At 33.8% G+C, this 21452-nt stretch overlaps 4 protein-coding genes across 4 annotated transcripts; 3 read left to right on the forward strand and 1 right to left on the reverse strand.

Annotated features, from left to right (window-relative positions):
* Positions 1–720: 720 nt before the first annotated feature.
* LOC107432000 (beta-galactosidase 15) lies at positions 721–5144 on the reverse strand. Its single transcript, XM_060812877.1, is given in 15 exon segments — positions 721–1211; positions 1324–1538; positions 1843–1911; positions 2024–2133; positions 2239–2345; positions 2476–2930; positions 2932–3084; positions 3236–3341; positions 3460–3548; positions 4032–4175; positions 4303–4395; positions 4502–4568; positions 4675–4725; positions 4727–4772; positions 5015–5144. Coding segments are annotated over 15 exon segments (2226 nt in total). The 3' UTR covers positions 721–820.
* A 3019-nt stretch (positions 5145–8163) lies between these two features.
* On the forward strand, positions 8164–12584 carry LOC107432047 (probable glycosyltransferase At5g03795). The gene is made up of 4 exons (XM_016043101.4): positions 8164–9067; positions 10739–10980; positions 11177–11525; positions 11628–12584. Exons 1-4 carry the CDS (start codon positions 8612–8614, stop codon positions 12294–12296), a joined length of 1716 nt encoding a protein of 571 aa, XP_015898587.3. The 5' UTR covers positions 8164–8611; the 3' UTR covers positions 12297–12584.
* A 1534-nt stretch (positions 12585–14118) lies between these two features.
* Positions 14119–16129, forward strand: LOC107432048 (embryonic protein DC-8). The gene is made up of 2 exons (XM_016043102.4): positions 14119–15484; positions 15593–16129. The coding sequence occupies exons 1-2, from the start codon at positions 14231–14233 to the stop codon at positions 15884–15886; spliced, it is 1548 nt and encodes a 515-aa protein (XP_015898588.3). The 5' UTR covers positions 14119–14230; the 3' UTR covers positions 15887–16129.
* Positions 16130–18167: 2038 nt separating this feature from the next.
* On the forward strand, positions 18168–21187 carry LOC107432010 (UV-stimulated scaffold protein A homolog). The gene is made up of 2 exons (XM_048465351.2): positions 18168–18516; positions 19066–21187. Exon 2 carries the CDS (start codon positions 19099–19101, stop codon positions 21046–21048), a length of 1950 nt encoding a protein of 649 aa, XP_048321308.2. The 5' UTR covers positions 18168–18516; positions 19066–19098; the 3' UTR covers positions 21049–21187.
* Positions 21188–21452: the final 265 nt, after the last annotated feature.

The following is a 21452-nucleotide window of genomic DNA, read 5'->3' on the forward strand; positions in this document are numbered from 1 at the left end:
CTCAATAATGAAGGCGTGGTCTTTACACTTGAAATGCGCAAGGAGATCAATTTTCTGTTTGGATACAGGAAAGAATCCGTCTCAGCAACTGACAAGTAAAACTTAAACCGCAGTATATACATAGAAATAAAACTGGAAAAGAGAACCCACCATTTGTTCCACAGAACTGGATTTTGGACTGGATTGGACTCCGCTTGTTTAGTATTTAAATAGTCAAAGGCTGACTGACGTAAGGCCATGTATGATAATGATAAGTTCGGCCCCTATGAACTTTAAAAAAAAGATGACTTGATTTTTTTAAAAAAAAATTATTTTAGTCTTTTTCAATTCCTTAAGTTGAAATTAATTTTTGAATATATGTATTAACAACCATACTTTTTTTATTTTTTCACTTCAATAATGTTATAATTTGTGCTTGATGATTATTTCTTGTACATAACATATAAAATGCTATAACTCTTTTAATACTTTTTCATAACATATAAAATCCATTTTGTTTCGCATTTAAATACAAAAAAATGATTCATATTTTTTAAAAAAAACTCTATCATTATTAATAATTATTAATGGAATTTATATTTATTTGACAATTTAAATTATTATATTAAAAAGTTTATTTTTACATATTAGATTTTTAAAATAAAAAAAATAATATACAATTAAATATAATCAATTAGCAATGGATATATTATCAATGATTCTACTAGTAATTATCATCAATAATTTAAATAAAAATATTTTATTTATTATAATATTTCTATAGGATTGGCTCTAAATTCCCAAAATCTCAAGGCAAACTTGTAAAAACTATAAACATAAACTATTCCCAGCATTCGGCCTCAACAGCAAGTCTGTTTTCATTGCAACCAGTAGAACCGAGAGCAAGTTCATTGACAGGAATGGAACACTGCCTTTTCCCCAAGCAATTATTCATAACATATGAATAAGCTGTAGGAGATTCGCATCTGCCTTGGCTGAAAGATCCACAAGAGCCTATGGGTAACCCAAAGCTAACAAATTTAATATTAGATATCAGTCTTCCTCCTTGGCACGATAACTCCAATGTGTAATTTCCTTCAAGAGCATTTGCACAGGCTGTTCCAACAGTCACTGTTTGGAATTTCACATTCCATGGATTTCCTCCAAACTCCTCAAAAATTACTATCACGTTATTGTTATTGGCTTTGAGAAAACACCGGGGAACATGGTACCTAAAAAAAAGATTGCATACAAAAACTCTAATTACCAAACCCAGCAGGTACATATATATAAAACAAATATATTTGAAAAACATTGTTGGAAATTGATTAACTAATTAATTACCATCTTTGAGTAGGTTTTCCACGATTAGTTAAACATTTGTTATCGGGGCTGTAATTTCCACGGTAATCACAATAATCACTGCACCCATCTTCATTGGCTCCGATTGTTGGCCAATACCTTCCAAGGCTCTGGCCATTTACCCACGCTTCTCCTTTTCCTAATCCGAGTAAATCAACCACAACTGGATCAGTACCCAATGGAGTTGGGAACGTTGTCTGAGACAAGACCAAAAAAATAAACTAAAATAAAAAATAAAAAAAAATAGGATTGCTATAATAAACTAAAATAATTTTTTGAATTCGCAATCTAGTTAAGAAAAATTGATATCTTGATCATGGACAAGTTCAATATAATATAACTTGTACCGTACAAACATTCTATTTGTTGGAAGACTATTATTCTGCAACACATAACTATTTGCCTCGGGGGCTTGTGCATAGAGTTGCTTTGCTTCACCATCCAATCCAACCTTTTATATCCATCGATTATTGGACAAGTCTATCTCCACGCTTAGATTACTTTTAGTCCCAGACAGTTTAACTGGACCGTTAATTCCAACAGCAAGATTTTCATATTCGGCACCATATGCTGAATAGAAACCAAAGAAGTATTGAGATTATTACATAAAATTGAATTTAGAACAACAATAAGATGATCGAGAACATTAACTTTAAAAATTAACATAATATAATGAGCCTACAGCCAATCCAACAGTAGCACTGAGTAGAACAATATCATTCCTTCCGATGCTTAAATTAACTTTTCTTTCAAAGGAGAAGCTGTAATCTCCATTTTCAGCATATTGAGTCCCTGGATTTCAATTACAATTAATAATTATAACGAAATTGGAGTACCAAAAATTTCTTGTATGACATTGTTATCACCAAGAATTAATATTATTTGACACAAGCATACCTATGTGTTTTCCATTAAAAAATGCATGAAGGACATGCCCACTAGTAGACACCCGTAGAGTCACTTGTTCAGTAGCCAATATGGGATCAGTTTTGTTGATGTTGACACTGAAAATAATAAATGCATAAAATTAAAAATTAAAAATAAAGATATAACCAGAAATTTATGGTTGAATGAAAAACCAAGTAATAAAAGAAATGTTACTAATAATGAGGAATAAGTATCATTAATTATTACCTAGTGATATACCACAAATAATCACTGGTATCATTTGTTACGGCTTTTTGATCCAAAAGAGCATTAGTGATTAAACTGCTACCATCAACAGTGCCATCTTTCTTCATATATGCAAATTGTTCAGACCTCCATTTCCATTGTAATTTATAAGGCTCTTCACCATCATCACCTTCACTTGGAGATTTGATCATTATGGATGTTTGGCTGTTGACCTTTGCCGTGTTATAGACTTCGGTATGGCAATCGGGAAGGATAGTGACAGACCAAGCAGGAATAGTGAATGAGGTATTTCGAAAATTAATAGTGACATCATTTGTTGGGTCTGAATTTCCTAAGAAACAAACTTGTTTTTCTTCATAATTGTAGGTTGTGACCTACAACATTAGAAGCAAAAGTAATTCAAAATGACTAAGAAAAATAATCAAATATATATATATATATATATATGTTTCATCATAGCATAGAGTGTTAGAGAAAATGGAATTTTTGAAGATGGTCCCACTTCGGTTGATTCAGATTACCATACTCATCCAACGGTGCGTCATAGTCGTATGATGTCGTAATATATGGACCTCCTGATGTCCTACCAAAGTTAGTCCCACCATGATACTGCGACCAATTATACTTTATTAGATGGAAAATTTTGGCAATATTGTTACACGAAGAATGTTTTGTATGAAAATCTATATAATTAAATCTCTTAAGCAAATAGTATTATTATTACTATTATTGAGTGCTAAAAGTGAGGCTTATTGCTTACCATATAATAGTTTTGCAAAGTGCCACCAAATTGGAAAAACCTAGCAACAGCAAAAGCGACATCCTGAGCAGGTCTGTGTGGATCACGATCACCCCATGCCTTAAACCTATACATTAAATTAAAATATACCAAAAAAAAAAAAAAAAGTTAGAAAAGAAGTACTTTCAAGATGTAAATAATAGCCAAAAAACTATAAACAATTATAAAATAAATTGAACAAATACCAGCCAGGCCAAATCTCGGTCCACATCTTCGGAATATCTTTTCTTGTAGGATAATACTGATCACAGTAATAACCATTGCATGTGCTTATCTACCCAAAAAAAAAAAAAAAAACAATAATAAAATATAATTCAATACAAATTATAAATGTTAACACGTAAATTATAATTGCCCTTTTTATTTGCTGGGCCTCTATCTCTTTTATACTGATTTAATCCATTTCTGATCTGCCTTTAAGGGTACGGGGGTAGAGGACTTATTCACATCTTAGTCCTTCCTGGATTCACAAAGGTAAAAATACTTGACAAGTGGATGACAGGTGGCATCCCTGAGTAAGATTCGAATGGCACTTGGTAGAAGTTTCCTTAAGGTCCTGGTTTGGCTAGAAGAATGAACCCTTGCACCATATGTTGTCTTCTTATATGGGTCCCACGGAAGTAGCTCTTTTATTTTTGGAGTGGTGGTGCACAAGAACATCTTTAATTAATTTTATCTTCTATGTATATACCAACAATTAAATTAAATATATGAAATCCAAAGAACCAGATAAAAATCTGAGATACCAATTACTTACTATTGGTGCTGGTGCATTGTCCTGCTGACACATAATCCAAGGCACTCCAGTTTCGTAAGATTCATCCAATTGTGCACACCAGTTCATGTAATCTTCTCCATCAATTCCATAGTACGGCATAACAAACCCATACTCGTTTTCAATCTAATCAAAGTATTAGTTATTGTAAGGAACATAAAATATGAAATAATAGTTAGGAAAAATATTCAGTAACAATTGGAATTGAAATTAAGAAACGATAATCAATTCCATTTGAAAGTTAATTACAAACCTGAGCAAGAATTATAGGCCCTCCTTGTGAAGCAAAGAGCTTTTCATGTTTCATCATTTCCGCTATCATGGTTACAAAAGTTTTCATCTCATCCTACAAATATTTTATTCTAATTAGAATAAAGAAATAACTTAAAAAAGAAATGTTAAAATGATCAAGCCTCAAGGAAATGATTGTCTAATATTTTTCAAATGTTTACCATAAATATTTGATTTTTCGTCCTGAACTTGACGCCTGGGATGTTATGCAACCAAACTGGCAATCCTCTGCCCAAATTATAAATTATAAATAATAACAAAAATATATTGAAGAATATATATATATATATATATATATAAGTAATTAAGAATTAAAATATATAAATATATTTACCCATAATTCCATTCTGCACAAACGTATGGACCAATTCGAAGAATGGCGTAGACCTTGATTTTGGATTGTTTTAATAAAACTCACCAAGTCTAAGTTCCCTACAAATTAATAAAATCATTAATATATAATTAAGCGGAAATCAAAGAAAGTTAAGTATATAATGAAAATGATATATATAATGATATAATGAAAATGATATATATAATAATATATATAAATATATATCATTTTCATTATAGATATATATATATATATATATATATATAGAGAGAGAGAGAGAGAGAGAGAGAGAGAGAGAAATGAAGTACTTGAGGAGTGCTACGAGGATAATGAATAGAACCAGAGAGTATAACTCTTCTTTCTCCATCGATTTTCAAAGCTCTTTCATCGTAAGAAACTTGAATAGCAAAACATAAACAGAGTGACAATAAAATAGCAAAACCCAACAAAACAATCATAGAACAAGTCATGGTTGCAGTAGGCACAAGTATAAAAACCCTCCACATATATATATATATATATATATGTTAATTACTAGCTAGTTTTATCAAAAAATAATAATAATAATTACTAGTTTAGAAAAAAGATTAGACCGGCACCCTTGGTTTGACTTGAAAGTCATAGCATCATTATTTTTCTCCCTTAATTTCTCTCGTATCTTCATCTCAGCCCTCCCTTTTTTTATTTTTTCTCTGTAGTGGTCCAGATCTTTCCACCTGTCAAGTCTAGACTGAAATTTTAGTATTCCATGACCTGCACGTATGAAATGTGGAAATCTTCCGTGGACTTAAGACTTTTTTTTTTTTTTTTTTTTCTGAAATACCGTGGACGTAGACTTGACGAACTTTAATTTGTTAAGCTTCATTTGTTCTTCCTCTAGCAAATTGCGCCGATGGTACCGAGAAGCTGATTAATATTTTCTAAAGTGTTTTAATTGACATTCAAAAACAGATTATAATATTTTCAGACGAAATGTTCTTGTTTTCCCTTATACTGTCTCAAATTACTTGTACAGGTCATTAGATTTAGACCCGATCGTATATCGAGTGAGTCCAACTATGAAATGTTCAGTTAAAATTTAATTGAAATTTTTTTTTTTCCTTTGATAAATAAAACATGAATTGAATTTATTGAAGGGTTAGTTAAAATTTCAAGCACTTTATGACAGCCGACAACTTGTGATTGGGCAGTGGGCACATTTCAGGTTTTTTTTTCTTTAAATAATATAAATAATAAATAATGAAGCGGTGAAAAGTTAATACTAATAAAATTAAAGTTTACCAGTGCCGTTGCGTTGCAAGTACTTAATAAACACAGCCGCAAGATGTGTGCGAAACTCCATCGGCCAAATGTGGAATAATTTCTACTAGTACTCTCGGAGTAATGAGATAGTAATGTACTTCAGCGTTAAGTTAATTTAGAGAGGTCAATTAATTGGTTCAACATTGGGTAATGGGTACACCAGTGCTCTTAATTATTTATATAGTGGCATTAATTAAAAATTCAGTCTCTGCTTTATTAAAGCTGAAAATCCAATATATACATATAAGCGTTGAATTAATTAGCAATTAACATATATCCAGTCTATTCCTTTTCCGAAATGCAGCGCCCTTATTGGAGAATTATTGGCTGTACCACAAGGTTTGAAATTTATTGTTCAACCTGGTTTTTGTGATGCCAAATTGATAAGTGATTCAAAAACTGCCATTCAAGCTATCAATTCTAAAGATCGCTATCTGGATTTAATTGTTTTCTTGTTGACTACGTTAAGGTCTGGCTGGGTTTACATAGGAACTTATCTTGCTCTTTTGCTCATCGAGAGTTCATAACTCATGTTTTGGTTCAACAAGCTGTGAAGTTGAGCTCTATTCAATATGAATGGAAATTGGTTCTGACTAATTGGATTATACTATCAAAGATGATAAGTATTTCTTAAAGTTTTCTTTATAAAATATTTTTTTCTCAAAAAAAAAAAAAAATACCATTTTCTTTTTTCCTTATGTTAATCTACATGTTCAACTAAATTGTAAACAGTTCATAAAATAATGACTAATGATAATCTACATGCTAAAATTCTGTTTTTTATTATTTTATTAGAGGTTGATTCACATAGGCCAACTGAGTTGCGTCAAGATAATGAACTTTCGAAAATAAATAAATTCCATTAAATTATTGACTGGTGAAATGTTCATGATCCCTCAATAGTACAACAATTCAATCATTAATTATATCCGACATACAACAATTTGGTACCATCAATTTAGTCTAATCGCGACGGGCCAAAATAATTATTTTATATGTTGGATGAACACGGCTTAAATTGTCTTATTCTCTTGTCTAATTGTTTCTTCCTAATCTCTTCATCCTCCATTAATTAGTCCAAAATAATTAGTCAAAAACATAATATGTTCTGGAATTTCTATAATCTTAAATCCTTTACTGTGAAGTACAACAAGGTTATATTATGGATTTCATAAACTGGATTAAAAAGGTTAGTTGTGGATTTAGTTTTTGGTCTTCGATGCCATGCTTGTGATGTCAGGGCTTGTAACAGAATATCGATGTCCTATATATATGCGTAGGAATTATGATTCCCATTTACCAAAAAAAAAAAATTATGATTCCCAACTTTATTCACTCTTTTGGAACAATATTCATTATGCAAGTTATCCTATTTTAATTATATATATATTTTTCACCTATTACGTTAACTTCCACAAATTTCGACACAGACAAAACGGAACCGAGTGGACCATTGATTTGTGTCGCCCGTTGCAGAAGTAAATGAGAGGTGGCTCACACGAGAACTCAACAGCTAAGTAAACCTCAAAAATTACAGTAATGCCCTTCTTTTTTGCATTAGGTTTCTTTTCTCATATCTATCCCTTTACTTACTCGAGTCACCGTCCAATGACGGCGTGGTTTCACACGCTTCACATGTGGAGGTCATTTTCAGAACTGACCATCATTTATCAATTGGTTTCTTTGTTGGCACACTCTATTTGGATAAAGCAAAGAATCCATCTCATCAACTGACAATCAAGCTTAACTGTACTTTTACACAAAATTACATGGTTAAAAAAAAAAAAAAAGTATTTTGTCTTTTTGATTGGTATTGCTTTGTAAAAAGCTTCGTAAAATGGCATATGGAATATGTCCAGCTAAGCGCTAAAGTTACGATGAGAGACATGATATTTTGGTTCAACCAGTTCCGCGTAAGTGAAACCTACAACCATATTTCCACGTGGCAAAGATAGAGAGAGAGTGCATGCGAGTGCCAGTGGTAATTATATACTAGGGAAAGGGATATGGAGGGAATTTGATGTAAAATGACAAATCCATTTCTCTCAGGGTACAATAATTTGATAATAGAGCATAATCATTTTCTATCAACCAATTAAGATCAAGTTAAAAAATGCACTCTTTAAACGTGATTTGTTTAATCAAATTAACATCTTTAGACCACCTCCCATTTAAACAATAAACAAATCTTGCCAACTTTCATTAAACCCTCCTAGATGAAAAAAGATTCTGATGATCCAACATAAATCGACCCATATATGCTGAGTAATGAAGTGCGTCTAGAATTAAAAGAATTGAATCGGAGAGATCGGTGGAATTAAAAGTGGGGAAAAGGGTAAGAATGGAAAAAAGGAAAGTTGCATGAGAAACTCTGAAATAGAGAGCGAGACAATAGGACGCTTGGCGTGATGGCGCAACCATTTATTACCAAATGTTGCCCTTCATAAAAACCCGCACTCCAAACCCTTCTGCTTTTGGCAAACAGACAACAAGCACCTCCACACCGGCCGAGACACAGACACAGAGAGGGAGGCTTTTCAATGGCGAGACAACTATTTAGACTATAAGAGAGTAGTCTTTTCTTTATTCAAAGCAAGGTCTTTTTCTTTAGAGAGAGAGAGAGGGATATAACAAAATGAGGAATAGCAACAAAAAATGGTGTGCATGTTGGTATTCTTCGTCGTCGACGACGCTCTTGTTGTTCATGGTTCCGTTGGTTGTGATTTCTGGATTGGTTTGTGTATTGGGTCCCAATACTACCTCTAATTGGGGTTTTATGTCTAATAATAAGTACGGTGGCCTTCCCTGGCTGTTGAACTTGAACTCAACCGCAACTGGGGGCTCTTCTTCTTCTTCTTCTGATATTTCTATTTCTAATAATTTGATTTTGAATAATAATAGTCGTAGTAGTAGTAGTATTGATGATAATAATCCAGTTTCTCCTCCGAGTGAAGGGGTTTTGGATTTGAGGTCAACCATGGTGGTAGTGGATGCAGACAGGGAAGAAGCTATTTCGGATGAATATTCTGTCTTAAATCGGTCGTCTTCTTCCTCTCTCGCAACACAAGCTGTCCCGGAGGTTCAACTACTTGTAAGAACTACTTCTCTTCTCATTCTCATCTTGTTTATCTCTTTATTGCTTAAATTCTTTTTTTCACTTTTTATTTTATGAATCTTGCTTGTTTATTGTCAAAAACAAAATCTCTCTCTTTCTCTCTCTCTTTTTTATTTATTTATTTATTTATTTATTTTTTTATCCTGGACAAATCGCCATCTGTCTTGTGCATGCAAAATGTTGACTGGCTTCTAATGTTTGGCAGTCAGTAGCAGACCAAAGTCGAAAATTCTAGTTCTTCTTCCTCTTTTTTTTAAAAAAAGGTTGTTTTATTTTTTATTTCCTATTTTTAATTTTTGGCCGCCCCTCCATGGAATGGTTTAGGATTTGGCTTTTTCATTAGAAATATTAGAACGAAATACTATCAATTATCCAATTAGTACCTTAATATAAAGATTACTGTGTGTTTTTAGGACCGGATTTTCAGAATTTTATTTCTATTTACATAATGTTGGAAATTTCAAATAGCATTATGTTTAAGATAGTATCAAATCAAGAACTCGAAACAAGTGTGCGAGATTGTCGAAATTAAATATTGAAACAGTGTTATTTGCCAAAAATATATATACACTCTTTAGTATTTACATTTTACTATGGGAAATTAAAATTCCTTAGGAAACAGAATAAACTGAGATGCTTTTTTAAATGCGTGATTTCAAATTCCACAAAAGGAAAAGAAAAAAAAAATCCTTAGAGCAAAATAAGAATTTGAAATTCTAATTACAAGTTTTTTTTGGTAATTCCTAATTACAAGTTTGGAAAACGTTAGGACATTCCATTTTATAATTTATATACAATTTTAAAATGAAAATAAAGTTTTAATATATAATTAAGTTAAAGGCACATTTTAGACCCAATTCAAAGGGTGCATCTAGTAATTGTAGTAACAACGGAACAAATGAAACTCACTTCTAAGTTTTACCAAAAAAACAAAAAGAAAAAAGAAAAAAAAAAAAAGAAAAACTCGGTTCTTAAAAGCGTGAAAAAATATTAATAAAAAATCACTTGACATGATGAACTCCATTTTTGGGCAAGTATAATTTAAATGGTACTGTTTCACTTCTATTTTTTAATCTGGTCGGTCATAAACTCTGCAGCTTTGCAAAAATGAAATAATAGCCGTGCCCAGCAGCACTGTTTCACCTCTTTATTTGTGGGAAATCTATATATAGTTCTTTCTTTTTATTTATTATTATTTATTTTGGTGAATTGGGAAAACTATTAGTGCAGTTCTTTTGTATCTAGGTTGATGCATTCCATATATTTTAGGTGAAAGTAGCTATTAATAAGCGCATAATTTATATATATATATATATATAACCTCGCACTATTCGTTCAACAATGTAATTAAATGAGGAATAAATGCAATTAAAGTTTATAAAGTACCATTCCATTTCAGGATAGCTTAAAAAGCAGAATCCATGTGCCACTCGCTATTTCTTTTTTCTAATTTCAGTCACATGTAGATGTGACTAAGTGTCAATGTAATGTGGCATTCTGGGTATTTGACACCGTTTCTCATGGATATCATCCAAATGTTGCTCTTGGTCTAAATAATGAACTTTGAGCATTTTGTATAATTTTAATTTAAAATAATAAATATTTTATTTTCCGAAGTGGTTTTTTATCAATTCATGTCTTGAACAGAATGGGAGCAAACAAGAAGATAGCTTCAATGTGTCCATAAATGATTCTCTTATAGTGGTGCCTATTGTGAATGAATCTCATTCTCCTTCCACAAATGCTAGAAGACAAAGACTAGAGCTAATAGAAAGCCATCTAATAAAAGCTCGAGCTGCCATTAAAGAAGCTAAATTTGGTAACCAAACCGGGGATCCTGACTTCATTCCAGTTGGTCCCATGTATTGGAATTCCAAAGCCTTTCACAGGTACTCCATTAATGGACCATTTCTCTCTTTTTCTTTTTCACTCTCTTGTACCAAAACTGATTGCTTTTGCGGGAGTTGTTGAAAATGCCAGATAAGATCCAGTTAATATATATGGTTGTGAATTATTTTCAAACATTTTCTGCATTTTTTGTTCCTAAGAGTAGAAATTTTACTGGGAAAAATTATATCATTGCAGGAGCTACTTAGAAATGGAAAGACAATTCAAGATTTTTGTCTATGAAGAAGGAGAGCCTCCAATATTTCACAATGGCCCTTGCAAAAGTATATACTCCATGGAAGGAAATTTCATTCACGAGATTGAGATGAATAGCCATTTCAGAACCAGAGATCCTGACAAAGCTCACGTTTTTTTCCTCCCTTTTAGTGTGACAATGATGGTCCGTTATGTATATGTTCGAGACTCCCACGATTTCCGTCCCATTAGGCAGACAGTAATAGACTATATCAATGTTGTGTCTGGAAAATATCCATTTTGGAATCGAAGCCTTGGAGCTGATCATTTTATGCTTGCCTGTCATGATTGGGTATATAAAATTAACCATCTTCTACTCACACTTAATATGAGGCACACAAAAATTAAAAAATTGCTAAATTTTCACTATTTTCTCTTTGATTTCTGATATCAGGGTCCAGAGACTTCCTCTTCTGTTCTTAATCTGAAAAAGAACTCCATTAGAGTTTTATGCAATGCAAATACCTCTGAAGGTTTTAATCCCTCCAAGGACGTTTCATTCCCAGAGATAAATCTTTTAACAGGGGGAACAAATGGATTGCTTGGAGGACCATCTGCATCCCATCGTCCCGTACTTGCTTTCTTTGCTGGTGGACTCCATGGACCAATCAGACCTATACTTCTAGAGCACTGGGAAAACAAAGATGAAGATATCAAAGTGCAACAGTACCTACCCAAAGGCGTTTCCTACTACGACATGATGAGAAAGAGTAAATACTGCATTTGTCCCAGTGGTTATGAAGTTGCCAGTCCAAGAGTTGTGGAGGCAATCTACACCGGCTGCGTTCCGGTGCTGATATCGGACCACTATGTGCCGCCGTTTAGCGATGTCTTGAAGTGGAAATCGTTCTCGGTGGAAGTTGCAGTGAAAGACATTCCAAATTTGAAGAGAATACTGATGGATATATCACCAAGGCAGTATATAAGAATGCAGAGGAGAGTGATTCAGGTAAGGAAACATTTTGTGGTTAATTCCCCACCTCAGAGATTTGATGTGTTTCATATGATCCTCCATTCTATCTGGCTAAGAAGACTGAATGTGCGAGTCCATGATGATCAGTGAAGCAGGGGATCAAGGGGATTATAATTATATATGTATTATTATTATTATTTTCTGATTTCGGGTTTATATACAGTCAGATTAATAAAGAAATTGTGTTCATGTATTGGAAAATTGATGTAAATTTGGTGGGGGCAGTCGTTTTGTATCAAGTGTTTGGTATTTTTTAATTTTTTTATATAGCATGGTGGAGAGCTGGAGATGCAGAGGCAGGGCATTGTAATTGAGTAATTCCTATTTCAAATTGACCTTTCCTATCTTCTAATCGAGATATATAAGTTTGATGGAACATTTCAATTCATTCCTTTTAATTTTGATTTTTTTTTTTTTAATTTTATTTTGCCTCCCTTTCTGGTCTTTATCTCCCTAATGTAGATTCAAAATCATCATGATTTCAGAGACAATCAGAATTCAGAGTACAAAAGGGAAATAACCTTCAATTAACTTTAAAAAGGTTGAGCTGGATGTACAGTGGGTAAATGTCAGTTACTGTATATGAAGTGCTGATTGGGACTTTGGACCTTCTGATATACTGACATCACTGGTTGGTAGTGATATACTAATTTATACTCAAATGAATTTTATTGCACTTTTTAGATGGGCCAATGAGCTCGATATATCATTCAAAATAGAATTGGGCTTTGTTTTAAAAAAAAAAAAAAAAAATTTGCTACGGAAAAAAAAAATAAAGAAAGAAGAGAGCTTATAAAGAGGAAAAGAAAAGGAAGAAAAAGAGACCGTTGCGTCCTGAAATGTAAATTACTACTTAGCCATACTCTTGTTACATTTTGTAACGCACCCCCATCTACTTATGTAGGACATCATAATATTATGTTACTACATATTCAATAAAATGCTAAATTTTATTAATAAATACATTAAAAGGAATGTCTGGTATTTATAAAGAACAATTGGCAAATGAGAGTTGTTTTTCCTTGTAAAGAACAATTGACTAGTTTAGTAAAAGCCATATTTGAGAATGGTATTATTGAAATAAAGCAAATGAACTTAACCTTTGCCAAAAGAAAAAAAAAAAAAAAGAAAAAAAAAGAAAAGTAAACTGATCAGAAAACTTGGCTAGATTTATGAAGAAAAATAGAGGAAAATATCAAAATAATTAAGAGGGAATTATAGTAAAAATAAATAAAAATAAACAAAATAATAAATGTTTATTAAAAAAATAAAAATAAAAAGTATGATATAAAAAATATTTTTTAAAGAGCTTTTGAAATTAACTTTTTATATTTAAAGATGTTCAAAAAATATTTTTTTATTTTTTAAGAGTCTCTTATGTGCTCCAAAGTTATTAATGTTTACATTGGTATGTTATATATTTTCATATTTTCTTATTAAAACAATAAAAAAAAAAGAAAAAGTTGTATATACACTGTTCAAATTTCGGTTTATAGGGATGGATTCAAGGTATTACTACACAGGTTTTTCTAAACATATCTTCTTTCGCATAGAAAGCCATATTTTCAGGTGTTACTATTAAGGTGTTAAAAATTGAGCTAAGCTCAGTGAGCACATGGAATGCAACCCTCATGAATGACCAATACCACCACCACCGGCAAGAGCACCGAAACTAGTTGCAGATCTGATCGGTTCACACAACGCATGTGAGAAACTTTAAAATTTCTTAATCTATCTTGGTCCCACCGGCCTTGCATTGCATGCAAGCGAACGTGTCCTTCATCAACAAGACACGTGTTCTATTAAGAATCCATCTCAACACGTGGTGGCTCAGCACTACTCACATACTCTACGTGTCACCTTCTTCATACTTTCACCGATTTGTATATAGGTTCGGTACAATAGTCTAAGTTGCTTCACTGAAAAACAGAGAGAATCAGAAAAAAAACTATCAAAGCAAAACTTGATTTATTTTTCTTCTCTGCATTTTTCGTTTGAAAAGAATTAGAAAGTGAAAAAGTGTTATGGCGTCGACAAAAGAATTCAAGCAAGAGCGAGCTGAGGCAGCTGCGAAACTCGCCGCGAAGGATCTCGATGACATTAACAGAGAAAGAGAGTTGGAAAAAGGCTATAATAAGCTGGACACTTACCAGCAAGAGAACGTCCAAGAAGAACAGAAGCCCGGTGTTATCGGGTCGGTGTTGAGGGCGGTTCATGGAACATATGAACATGCTAAAGAAGCTGTTGTCGGAAAAAGCCATGACGCCGCGGAGACGGCAAGAGAAGCAGCCGATGATGCAGCAGAGAAAGGAAGGGAGGTTAGAGACATTTCGGAGGAGAAAACTCGAGGAGCTTATGATTCATCTTCTGGGAAGGCAAAGGAGTACAAGGATTATACAACGGAGAAAGCAAAAGAGACTACAGACGAAGCCACGAAGAAGATGGAAGAGTATAAGAATTCAGCAGCAGAGAGAGCCAAAGAAGCTACTGAGGCAGCGAAAGGGAAGATGGGAGAGTATGCAGAGAAGGCAAAAGAGACCAAGGATGAGACCAAAGGGAAGTTGGGAGAGTATACTGATTATGCAGCGCAAAAGGCAAAAGGGACCAAGGATTCAACGACAGGGAAGTTGGGAGAGTATACCGATAATGCAGCGCAAAAGGCAAAGGAGAGCAAAGACTCGGCAGCTGAGAAAACCAAGGAGTACAAGGATTATACGGCTGAGAAGGCTAAGGCGACGAAGGATTCAGCATTGGGAAAAGCGGGAGAGTACAAGGACTATACGGCCGAAAAGGCAAAAGGTATGAAGGATTATGCGGCTGACAAAGCAGAGCAGGGGAAGGAGAAACTTGGTGAATATAAAGACTCTGCGGCACAGAAATCCAAGGAGACCAAGGATTCTGCAATGGGGAAGGCAGGAGAGTATAGAGATTATGCAGCCGAGAAGGCTAGAGAGACGAAAGACTACGCAGCTCAGAAAGCTGAGCAAGGAAGGGAGAAAGCCAAGGAAACGGCCGGCTATGCAGCTGATAAAGCCAAAGAAACGGCTGGTTATGCAGCCGAGAAGGCTAAGCAGGGAAAGGACGCTACGGTGGAAAAGGCTAAAGAGACGACAAACTATACAGCTGAGAAAGCCAATGAAGGGAAAGATACTACTGTTAGCAAGATCGGTGAGCTTAAGGACTCTGCTACTGGTGCTGCTCGAAGAGCTATGGACTTCTTAACTGGTAAAAAAGAGGAAGCCAAGCAAGAGACTGCCGGGACTGGTGAAGCAGCTAAGGTGATCTGTCTGTATAGCAACAAATTATAATTATCACATTAATTAATTAATTAATGAAACGACCCCTTTAAGCCATATCAGTTGGTCACTTATTGGATTAATTTGCAGGAGAAACTGAGCGAAGCAGAGGAGGCAGCGAGACAGAAGATGGAACAGTTGAAGATGCAAACCAAAGACGAGGAATACCGGAAGGCCCATCAGCATGGTGGTTCAGGAACAGGAACAGGAACAGGACGACAAGAGAAAATTGTGATCGACGTCGAAGAGACCATCCCTGGGTACGTGGCAACTACTCTGAAAGCGGCTGACCAGATGTCCGGTCAAACTTTCAACGATGTGGGACAAATTGATCGTGAGGGCCATGTTAGACTTGACCGCGACGACCGCCACGGCAAAATGTGATCACGATTATGCTATTTTACAGACTTTTCTGGGTTTCAATTTCTCTATTTTTATATCTCCGCCTGGTTTTAAATACTGTTTTTGGATTGTATAGATGGCTTCTATTTCGTCATGGTGTTTGCACTAAACTTTTCTTTTTTTTTTTTTTTTTTATTTGGTGTATGTTTGGAATATATGCTTCTACAACTATATTTTATTTAATTTAATTTCAAAGCATAATCAAAAACTTAATGATTTGGATTAGTTAATGCCATTTTATTTTCTTTTTCCGTGATTACGATTATAAACAACCTATAAGATCTATTTATAAAATGTAGGTATGAGTAATTTATCGTTCACCTTATTAAATTTGATAAACTATAATAAGGTATATGACTATTTAATTTATCAATTAAATTTATCGAAAGTATACGATCAACTACATTTGTCTCATTTTCGTTTAATTTGATTAGAATGTGTCAAGATTCAAAATGTATATACATAACAAAACAAATGAGTTTTAATTCATCTTTTTGATAAGTTGGTTAACCTATTCGTTTTCAAGCAATTGGGATCGCTGTTTAATGACTACCACCTCTGATTTTATAAAAACTTTTAAACAATCAATTTCTAAATTTTTAATTAAAACCCTATTAATTTCAATCAATGAAAAAGGAGACATTGTATGTATTTTAAGAGAAATAAATTAATTAAAAAAAAAAAAGCAGTTATTTTAGTAAAGGGTAGATGAGGATGATGAGGGCATCTTCATTAAACTTGGCATTGACTATGGCCATGGTACACTTTTGGTGTTTTTTGGGATTCAAGTAGGAAAAAATTCACTTAGTTACTAAGAAGTATGGCATATAACAATGGATTGGTTCGTTCAACAAGATCCATTCGGATCGACCGGGATGAATGGGATTGGTATAACCTTTTCACTCCTATCCCTGACAGATGTCCCATGCTATGGTTCTTGAATAGCTATACCCGAAAATGAATGCATTGTGATTTAAGCCTGTCCCCCTTTTATATATGTCCTGCCAATAAGTGGTAACCATGTCATTTGCTGATATAAAAAGTTATAAAAAAGCTAATTAGTCATGTTAACAAGATACTTAGCTATTTTTGATAAGGATGGAAAATAAATAAAAGGTGTGTTTTATTTTAGCCAATCTATTATAGATTCTAACTGAGAGTACATATAAATAAACAAATAGTGTGCTTTATCTCATCTAATCAATATAGATTTTAGTTGAGCTCATACAATGATTTCATAATACTTCATTTGGACTAGCTATTATTGGTTCTGGTCAACAAAGATATTCAACAAATAAATAAATGACAAAGAAAAATCAACAACAAAACAGAATATATTCAAGCCATCAAAGCAATGCAAGCAGCCATTAAAGCGCTGAAAAGCTCAAAAACATCGAGAAAGCATGCTTTTCGCAAATTATCTGCTTTCTGACTTGATCTATCAACTTAGAAAATAAGGGGCAAACTGTGGAGGTATATTCGCCACAGGAATGCACCCCTAAACTAGTTAAATTATAAAAAAATTAAAATTTTATGATTCCAATTTATTTAGATTATCCAAATCCAAATAGATTGAGATCCTAATTATATGATTTTTAGCATTAAATAATATTTATTTTACTTTATTTAATATATCTCCTACTAAAACTCTAATTTTGAGCCTATATAAAGGGCTTTAAGCGTCATTTAAGATACACTGAAATTATATTTTATACATTTATATTTATTTTCTTTTTATTTTTCATAGAATGTTCAAATACCGTTTTAAAGATTTAGTAATTTTACAAGAAATATATATATGTATTTGTGTGTGAGTTTGTTTGTTTGTTTGTTCCCCACCCCCCCCAAGGTTCTTACAAATAATATATATATATATATATATAAAAGTTAAAAAAAAAATGTCGAAAGAAGGATAAATAAGTTAAATTATAATCTTAAAAGTAGCTGTAATGATATATATATATATATATATTTTTATAGGAATGTAGTTTTTAAAAATTAACAAATTAGGATGTGATACTTTAAAATAATAATAATTTAGAAAAACAATAGTGATAATTATAAGTACATTATTATTTTTTTTTCAATAAGAGATTTTTTAAAAGAAATTTATAAAAACCAATTATTTAGAAATATTAGTCTTTTTTTCTCATCTAAAAAATTGTTTTTGAGAGGCCCACTTAAATTTGATGGCCCATTTCCAAAACTAAATTTACAGCGCAAGAACCATCCCAAAGTCCAAACCCATTTTGTATATTAAAAACCACTCGTCGTATTATTCTCCTTCACACGCTGGTTTTTTCTTCCCCGCTCTGAGTCGTCTTGTTCCGGCGTTCATCTCTGCTCAATGAATTCATGTGAGATTGTTGTCTATATCCATTTGGCTAATCGGCGATAATTCGACGACAAAGGTTAAGGAATTCCTTGACCAGAGCAGAGCCTGCTGATTTTCCTTCGGTCGAACAACCACTTAACCTCAATTCTTTTGCCTTTGCATACCTACCCTTCTCTATCTCTCTCTGTCTCTTTCCGAACGCGAAATTAAAGCATAGAGAAAGACGGAAACAAAAAGAACGAAATCCATTGTCGAATCAAATCCAAAAGAAAAAGAGGTACGATTACATAAATATATATATATATATATATATATATATATATATATATATATATATATTTATTTTCTTTTACTGTCTAATTGGCATTTTGAAAATTTGCGATGTTATGAAAGGCTGTGCCATCTTTAGGTATACAGGATAAATAGGATTTGACTGTCAAGTTTAGCTTAGATAGCTAGTTTAATTTTGGTTTAAAAGCAGCCAGTTTTTCCTAATCTTTTTGCTTTGATGTATAACATGCATTGTAATGGAATGGAGTAGTTATTGAATATATTGAGGCATGTAGTTATTTATTTCTGTTTCTTTAGAACTAGAACATTATTAATTTTTATCCAAAGGTTATAATATATATATATATATATACACTAGAACATTATTAATTTTTATCCAAAGGTTATAATATATATATATATATATATATATATTCATACAATTATTCCAACATTGTATGACTAATAAATTTTTGTGTTATGTAAGTGTATTGGTATATAGGTATATGTGTGTATGATAATGTATCCAAATCCTTATCCTTTCTTGGTTTGTTAGGTCGTAGGGGAGGAAGGATTTAAGGGTACTGGAATGGAAGAGGGAGGGGGGAAGGTGAGGGCTCTTATAGAGAAGGCTACAAACTCGACACAACCAGAGGTGGATCCACGACTCCTTAAAGCCATTAAGTCTGTCGTACGGTACTCTGATTCGGAGCTCAGACTTGCTGTCCATGCCCTGATGGAATTCATGAAGCGTGACCACTCTCAGGTTCGGTACTTGACACTTCTAATAATTGACCAACTATTTATGCGGTCCAAGCTTTTCAGAACTCTCCTTGTTGAGAATTTGGATCAGTTGTTGACTTTAAGTGTTGGATTTCGAAGAAATCAGCCTCTTCCTGCTCCACCGTCTGTGGCAACCCTTCTGCGTAATAAGGCAATAGAATTTTTGGAGAAGTGGAATTCTTCTTTTGGAATTCAGTATAGACAGCTCAGATTAGGGTTTGATTACCTTAAGAACACTCTCAGGTTCCAGTTTCCTAATCTACAGGCAAATGCAGCTAGGATTCAGCAGGAGAGAAGGGAAAGGGAGAGGAGGTCAAAAGAAATCTTACTCAACAAGTTTGAGACTTTGAAGGAAAATTTTTCATCCATAAAGGAAGAAATCCAATCAACAATTGATGAGATAGGAGAGTGTTTAGATATTGTCCGCAATACTGGAGAAGAGAGTATGCTGTTGGCTCGTTTGGATGATGATGATGATGATGATGATATTGAAGAGTTCCGTTCCTCAGAATTGCAGCAGATACGTCGTGAGACATTGGAAGAAGGAGAAAAGGTCCACGAAAACAGTGAGAATAAAGTGGTTTTTGATGCGCTGAGGGAGCTTTACAAGCTTCTAGTTACAAAGCATTTGGTTTCAGTCCAAGAATGGATCTCTGTTCTTGTAAGGGTTGAGGTGACAGATAACAGATTTAGAGATTCTAGTTTGAAGGATTTCATTGATATACGAAATCTTCTTCAGTCAGTGAAGAAGAAGTGCGAAGAATCAGGTTGTTCTCTTCCTAAGGCCACAACTAATGAAGAAGAAGAAGACTTTTGGGAGGAGGGTAAAATTGAATTAAATAAGAGTGGGACGGTAAGTGCTTGCAATAGGGAAAATGGAGATCTTGCTATTGTATCAGAACCTAGTGACTCAAAAATAACTGTCAGACATGGCAAGAAAAAGTTAGAATCTGAAGGCGTTGGAACTGAATCAAGCTCTCCAAGGAGTAAGCTTTTGGCTGAAGCTCCCATGGTGAACTGGGGCCCTTATTTGGACAACTGGGGTTCAAAGAGGGATGTATTGGCTAATCAAAGGGGTTTGGAACTTGAAAGCCACTGGGGTAGAGTGGATTATGATGCAGTTATTCCAGCAGAGAAAATTGCAGAGTTAAATGTTCATGCTACTGTATACAAAGAAGAGCAGCTTGAAATTCAACAGTGTCGTGCTCCTTTGCGTAAAGGTGGACTTTGTCAAAGAAGAGATTTGAGAGTTTGTCCATTTCATGGACCTATCACACCCAGGGATGATGAGGGAAAGCCACTTGATCAGAATCTGTCAAAAGATGAAATAGCTTCTGACTCAGGGACTGATTTAGTAGAAGCAGAGCAATTAGCAAGACAAGCTGTTAAGAATGTTCGAGCGAGAGATAAAGATGTAGCACGGAAGAGAGAAATCGATCGACAGTCCATGAAGCATGCAAAGCGTGCGAAGCTTGCGAAAATCCGTGAGCACAATGAGGCAGTTTTACGAGATGCTGCATTGGCTTCAACTTCAAGATCTGCAACTGCCGGAGAAGATATGATGGCAAGTGACAGTGGAAATGCATCAGACAGAAGCAAGAAGCAAGCGCTGGCATCCATGCTACGGAAGAAAGTGACACCAAAAGATAGGCTAGCACAGAGGCTTTTGAATACAAAGGCAAGGGATGCAACAATTAGACAGCTTACATCGGCTGAGGATGCAAATTACAAAGAGGCCTTTCCTAGTCAATGGTAAATTAGAGGACTTGTTGTGCCTTTTGTAACATATGTTGAATTTTTCTCTTCTTAATTTTTGGAAAAGACTTGTAGATAAAGTAGATAGTTTACACGTTGCTTATGAGAAAGCATGAATCTTTTGGCTTCATTTTCCTTTATTTACTCAGCGTCTTGGCCTGGCAGTCCAATTTATATTTATGTATACGACTATATTTACATTTGTTGTTGATATTACATGATGAGTACAGACTCATAGAAGTTTTGTAATTGAACTTGGAATTAGCCCAATGATGAAAGCCGAATCCAATAAATAATGTTGTAAAACAGAACATGGGTTCCAACTCCACTTCATCGTGATGCCACTTGTCCACCATGATGAATTATAAGACGATGAAGTATTAATGTTTGTACATGCATCAAGTA

This window comes from Ziziphus jujuba, chromosome 11 (genome assembly GCF_031755915.1).
Source record: "Ziziphus jujuba cultivar Dongzao chromosome 11, ASM3175591v1".
NCBI lineage: Eukaryota > Viridiplantae > Streptophyta > Magnoliopsida > Rosales > Rhamnaceae > Ziziphus > Ziziphus jujuba.

Excerpts from the sequence above, each read along its gene's own strand:
- LOC107432047 (XM_016043101.4), top strand. The coding sequence starts at position 8,612 with ATGAGGAATAGCAACAAAAAATGGTGTGCATGTTGGTATTCTTCGTCG. Across the intron at positions 9,068-10,738 it reads TCCCGGAGGTTCAACTACTT|AATGGGAGCAAACAAGAAGA; the intron begins GTAAGAACTACT and ends TGTCTTGAACAG. Across the intron at positions 11,526-11,627 it reads TGCTTGCCTGTCATGATTGG|GGTCCAGAGACTTCCTCTTC; the intron begins GTATATAAAATT and ends TTCTGATATCAG.
- LOC107432048 (XM_016043102.4), top strand. The coding sequence starts at position 14,231 with ATGGCGTCGACAAAAGAATTCAAGCAAGAGCGAGCTGAGGCAGCTGCG. Across the intron at positions 15,485-15,592 it reads GGACTGGTGAAGCAGCTAAG|GAGAAACTGAGCGAAGCAGA; the intron begins GTGATCTGTCTG and ends ATTAATTTGCAG.
- LOC107432010 (XM_048465351.2), top strand. The coding sequence starts at position 19,099 with ATGGAAGAGGGAGGGGGGAAGGTGAGGGCTCTTATAGAGAAGGCTACA.